Below are 6037 nucleotides of genomic sequence, written 5' to 3' on the forward strand. Positions count from 1 at the left end.
ATCTCAGTCCTTGGGCTAGAATAGGATTTTCTGTATCCCCTGCGTGAAAGTTTGCAAATCTGTGTAATTGTGGATTCAGTGGCCCCTCTCTCGGGCCTGTCTACACTTACAGCGCTGCAGCTGCGCCACGGTAGAACTTAGTGAAAATGCTACCTACGCTGACAGGACAGCTTCTCCCTTTGGTAGCTCCTGAGAGGTGGTAGCTATGTCAATGGGAGAAGGCCTCCTATTGACATAGTGCTATCTACACTAGGAGTTTGGCTGGTATAACTATGTCGCAAAGGGGAGTGGAAAATCCACACCCCTAAGAGACGCAGTTATACCAACATAAATCTGTAGTGTAGTCCAGGGTTCATTCAGCTCATGGCTGTGGACCTGAAACTCTCACACTCCTATAACTCCCTCTGCAACTGTATGTTTGGGGCAGACATGAATGTACCTCCTTGGCAGACAAGTGGTAAAGAACCCCCTGGCTCAGTAGCTCAATTTGTGATCTGCCCCACTCACCTTTATGCAGGAATACCACTAGGTTTTTGGCATAATGGGCCTTGCAGAGGCTCTCTCTGAGTGGCTGAAGTTCAATAGTGAACATACGGTTGAAGAAATGCATAGACTAGACCTGCCCAGTGTGTGGTATGTTCACTACTGTGGAGGGGCAAACACTAGAGGGAATTAACCACAACAAATACCACCACCATTAAAGGGATGTTTAAGACAAATACATAGAACAGCGATTACATTTGATACCTCAGTTTGGTTGACAGCAAATTTTTAGCTTTATTTTCTCATTGCTTTAAAAAGCAAGCAAGCAAGCAAGCATAAGTTCTGCTTGTATAGCAGCAGTAGAACGAGCACGGCTGCACTGGAGAAACAAACCAAGCGTAAAACTGATCACAATGGAGCAAATGTTGAGGAATGTTTTGCAACACAATCAATCATATTGATTTCTAATTGTATGGCATTTCTATTACACCTTGCATACAATTGCAGAAAGACAGCAATCCACGTAGGATAGAAACCCAAGCTCCCTTTGGTTCTGGAAAGTAGATTTAGTCCTAATTTTTGTGACAGATGGAGTTGAGAGTTTCACGATGAAAAAAGCGCCAGTTTTTGACAGGCAGCAGACACTGATGCCTCTTGTGGTCAAAGCCCATGTTGCTCTGGAATTAAGGTAGCACCAAAATTAAAAGAAACATCTACAAATGCACTATCACCAACTCTGCAATGTACAGCTTATGCTGTTCTGAACATTTTATATTTGTTATTTTAACCTTATATTTTCTTTTAAACAAAGGAAGAAGAATTAAGAATGTAATGAGAATTTTAATGCATCCACAACGAGTCTTTTTCTTTCAATCAAAACTGATTTTTTTTTATGGCAGTTAATAAATTTCAGGCAACTTTTAAGAGCTCATAGATCCCAATAAAGAATTCAAATAATCATTTCAGACACGGGAATCATATTTCAGTGTTCTATTTGCAAAATCTATTATAAATAATGTATATTAGAGAATAGGGTTTTTTTTTCTAAATCCTAGTAGTTCCATGCATTGATTCCCTAGAGAAAATCTTCATGCAAATATATAATTTGAATTTGTTTAAAGGCAAAAGAAGTGAAAAACGGTGAAATGACAAGTGGTCATGCTTAAGTACTGCAGTCTTGATGTTCAGAGAAGTAGCATTAATGGACCAAATTCTGTTCTCAATATATCGATACACTCCCATTGAAAAAAGAAAAGGAGTACTTGTGGCACCATAGAGACTAACAAATTTATCTGAGCATCTGATGAAGTGAGCTGTAGAAAGTCTCTAAGGTGCCACAAGTCCCCCTTTTCTTTTTGCGAATACAGACTAACACGGCTGCTACTCTGAAACGCCCATTGAAGTCAGTAGCATTGCACAGATCTTAAAAGAACAGTTTGGTTCAGTATGAGACCGTGCCTACATTCCTCGCAGGAAGAATTCTTACTCCCATTGCAAGGGGCAAAACGGGATCAGCAAATGATGCAAAAGCCCTTTCTGTTTGTTTATATATATTGGTATATAATGGCATATTTGATATATAATAAATCTATAATTGTTTGGACTTCTATCAGTAAAATTTATAATGAAATTTATTTTACAGCATCTTTTAATAACGTATGCCATGATGTTACATCTCAGGTAACTTCTGTAAACCAAACGCTGCTTTGTGACCGCTGGAAAACAGAGATGGGTGCAAAGCTTTGCTTGATGCAAACAGCTGCAAAGTTTCTCCTTGAAAAGCTGTGTTGTTGTGTAGCAGTAACTGTGGGCGCCTCCTTAACAGTAGGAGGGGCTCCTCGGGGGCTGCTGTCAATCTCGTTAAGCCTTTCCTTTCAAGCTTTGAATGTGAGCTGCCCGCCAGCCCCCCTTTCTCCCGTAGATCGTAAAGAAAAAAAAAGTTTCAACAACAGGCTGGACCAATAGTAAGTCGAAAAGCAGGGAAAGGGGGCCGAGCAAAGGGAGAAAAGTGGAGAAAAAGAGAAAGAGCGACTAGCGCGAGAGAGCGCAGGCTGGGGGCATGTGTAAAAGGAGAAGAAGCGTTGCTAATTGTTTTGTTTGTTTGCTTTTCCATGCATGCATAATGAGGCTTCATCAGAGCACGTTGCTGCTGCTCGGAGGCCACTTTTGTATTTAAAGCCTTGCAAGGAAAAAAGCTCCACAGAGCAGCTTGCGAGCTTGTTGACAACAGAAGCAGCATCAACCGCAGAGACAGAAAGAAAAGGGAGATCCTGAGCCAGCTATTTTTTTTCCCGTTCTCAATTTTCTTGCCAAAAAGGGGATTTCTTTCCCCGGCTTCCCGAAAGTGCAACAGTATAAGCGAGCGGAGCCGGGACCGTGAATGGGATCGGAGCGGTGTGTGCGGCTGGCATGTGCGAAGATGCTGAGAGCGCAGAGTTGAAAGCTCCCGAAGCAGCAGCAGCAGCAGCTGGGCATTTATTTTGTGCAAAGAGGAAAGAAAGGGATCTGCATGAGAAGCAGGACAGCACCATGAGCTCCCCCGGCGCAGCCTGCAAGCCCCCGAGTGCACTCAGGAGCCGCTCTCCTCCCAGCCCCCAGTTGCACTGATTAACTAAGGGAACTCTTGCGGCAACAGCAGCCCGGGACCGGGGGGTGGGGGTTGTACTGCAGCCCGCTGTTCCAGCCGCGGAGGGGCCGCGTGGATGGATTGATGAGGGGAAGCCTCATGCACACAGCTGGCAGGAGTTTTGCAAACTTTTCCACGGGCAGCTGCTCCTCCTCCTCCTCCCCCCATCGACCCTCTCGCAGCCGCCGCCGCCCGCAATGGTGGTAGGTTCGCCCGCTGTGCATGGAGGAGGAGGCGGCGGCGGCGGCCGCCGGTGGCTGTTGCCGGGCGCCTGGCTGTGGCTGACGGTGGTGCTGGGCGCGGTGTGCCCCCCGCGGGTGCACGGCCGGAGGCTGATCTGCTGGCAGGCGGTGCTGCAGTGTCAGGGGGAGCCCGAGTGCAGCTACGCGTACAGCCAGTACGCCGAGGCGTGCGCCCCGGTGCTCCTGCAGCAGCACCCGGCCGGCAGCGCGGGGGCCGCCGCCGCCGCCTCCTCCTCCTCCTCCCGGCGGCGGTGCCCGAGCCACTGCATCGCGGCCCTGATCCAGCTCAACCACACGCGGCGGGGCCCGGCGCTGGAGGACTGCGACTGCGCGCAGGATGAGACCTGCTGGGCCACCAAGCGCGCCATCGAGCCCTGCCTGCCCCGCACCAGCGGCGGGGCCGGGGCCGCGGCGGGCGGCGGCGGCGGCGGTGGCGGGGTGATGGGCTGCACCGAGGCCCGGCGGCGCTGCGACTGGGACAGCCGCTGCAGCGCGGCGCTGGGCCGCTACATGGTGTCCTGCGGCAAGCTCTTCAACGGGCTGCGCTGCACCGAGGAGTGCCGGGCCGTGATCGAGGACATGCTGGCCGTGCCCAAGGCCGTGCCGCTCAACGACTGCGTCTGCGACGGGCTGGAGCGGCCCATCTGCGAGACAATGAAGGAGAACATGGCCCGCCTCTGCTTCGGGGCCGAGGCGGGCGGCAACGGCGCCGGCAGCAGCGGCGGCTCGGACGGGGGCCCGGAGGATTACTACGAGGACGAGTACGAGGACGAGCCCAGCCCGCGGGGGCGGGACGAGCCGGACGAGCCCGGCCCCCAGCCCGGCTTCTCCGCGCCGGCCAACAGCGCCGGCCGCGCGCCCGCCCCAGCGGCCTGGACCGCGCTGGCCTCCATTTTGCTGCTGCTGCTGTAGCCGCCGAGTCCCCATTTGCTTCAGGGCTGGCGCGCGGCGCTTGGGACACGTGGGGGGATCCCCGGTCCCAGACGTGCCCCCTGGGATTATTTAGGGGGACACTCCCCTCCCCCATCTCCATGGTCGTTTATCCGGACACGGCCTCTCTCTCCCTCCCCACCTCCCGCAATACTTCTCTGCACACCCTCTCGCCAGCACCTGCCTGGACCTTTATCTTAGGCACTGTCCTCCCCCCGCCCCCCCCCGCAAACACCCCCCCCCCCGCCACCAGTTAAAATCATTTCGATGGCGACGATAGCAGTTTATTGGCCTTGTAAACCGGCCCCTGTGTTCTGCACAGGAGATGGAGAGAGAGATGGACGGAGGGAGGCGTCCAGGGCCGTGGTGTGGTTTGGCTTGCGTTTAGCGTGCACTATGCAATTTGTTCCACACCCCGGCTTGTTGTTAGCAGCAAGCCAATGAGTTAAGAAGAGGAACCGTTAGCAAAACTACTGTAGGTCCATTACCATCCCACCAAAACAAAAAACAAACAGTAAGGTGCTAATAGTTGTTAGTATTCCACATGAGGGTGTGAGAGAGAGGTGGGAAACCCGAACTTGCTGCCAAAACAACTGCCTTACTGGTTATAAGTAGCCAACAACTCAAATTCAAGTACCGTTCTCCGTATCACCATTCAAAATATTCACAGTGATGCCTGAAAGAGGATTAGGTTTCAATTGCCTTTAATTAACTGGAGGGGGTGAAAAGTTTGGAACAAATCGATGGGATCTCAGCCTCCCCTCACATTCACTGTCCCCATAACAAATGCTTGCTAGCAAACATATCTTTTTCTTCAACCTAACCAGAAAAAATGCAGATTTTTCAGAATTGTTGGCTGCACTGAACAATGCAACTTTTGTCTTAAAGGAGCTCTGCACTGCCATCTTCGAAAGACACTTTTTAAACTCAAGAACTTGTATGTACAAATATTCTGAAAAGTTATATTGTGTCTAGCCATATCAGGGTGCTGACCTCTGGTAAATCTTATATAAAATGTATTTAAAACTGGGGTTTGTTACCAGTCACACTACTTTGTATATAGAATTTTATAAATTGTATGCTTGGGGAATAATTTATTTTTAAAAAAATTAAAGTTTTAAGTTACATCCTATTTGCCAGATAATTGCATTTGCTGTTCTTTTCTGGAAAGATACAGATTTCATTTTATGTGTAAAGGGATACAAGCAACAATAACTCAGTGAACTGTTCTGCAGAACATCAAATGTACAGTGTATTTTATAGTTTTGAAGTTAACTTTCTTATTTTAAGAGACTTTATGAACACTGTAGAATTGTATAAATGCATTTCCGAGCTGCCTTAAGGTATTTTTATAGAAGGCATAAAAGATCCTATGTTTTAAATATCTATGGCTTTGTGTATTTCTTAAATGTGTAAATTAGTAAAGGAAGAGTTTTAAATATGGATGCATGATGATGTCCAGAGACATTGCTATTGAGTGAATTGTCAGTCCTGTTTGGGGGAACAGGGGAGGAAGGATAAATAATAAATAAAAACTCAGTATCTCTCTATGGTACTTTAAATAGATGTCAGTTACTGTTGCTCTTACTTTAATGAATAATTGGACATAAGTAGTAAACAGGACTTAGAAAATACTACCTTCAAAGCATGTGGTTGATTTTTGTATGTGTTGGCATGGTAACATACCAGTGCAGAGCTGTGTAAAGCAATGCTCAGTTTGTCTTCCAAGGACTCTGTTCCTATATGTGTATAGAAT

The 6037-nt window shown here is 48.5% G+C and overlaps 1 protein-coding gene across 1 annotated transcript; it reads left to right on the forward strand.

Moving 5' to 3' along the window:
* The first annotated feature begins 2357 nt into the window (after positions 1 to 2357).
* Positions 2358 to 5663, forward strand: GAS1 (growth arrest specific 1). The gene has a single exon (XM_073344999.1). It carries the CDS (start codon positions 3307 to 3309, stop codon positions 4261 to 4263), a length of 957 nt encoding a protein of 318 aa, XP_073201100.1. The 5' UTR covers positions 2358 to 3306; the 3' UTR covers positions 4264 to 5663.
* Positions 5664 to 6037: the final 374 nt, after the last annotated feature.

The sequence above is a fragment of the Lepidochelys kempii genome, chromosome 5 (genome assembly GCF_965140285.1).
Source record: "Lepidochelys kempii isolate rLepKem1 chromosome 5, rLepKem1.hap1, whole genome shotgun sequence".
Taxonomy (NCBI): domain Eukaryota; kingdom Metazoa; phylum Chordata; order Testudines; family Cheloniidae; genus Lepidochelys; species Lepidochelys kempii.

Bases quoted from the DNA above. Each gene is read 5' to 3' on its own strand.
- GAS1 (XM_073344999.1), top strand. From the start codon at position 3,307: ATGGTGGTAGGTTCGCCCGCTGTGCATGGAGGAGGAGGCGGCGGCGGC.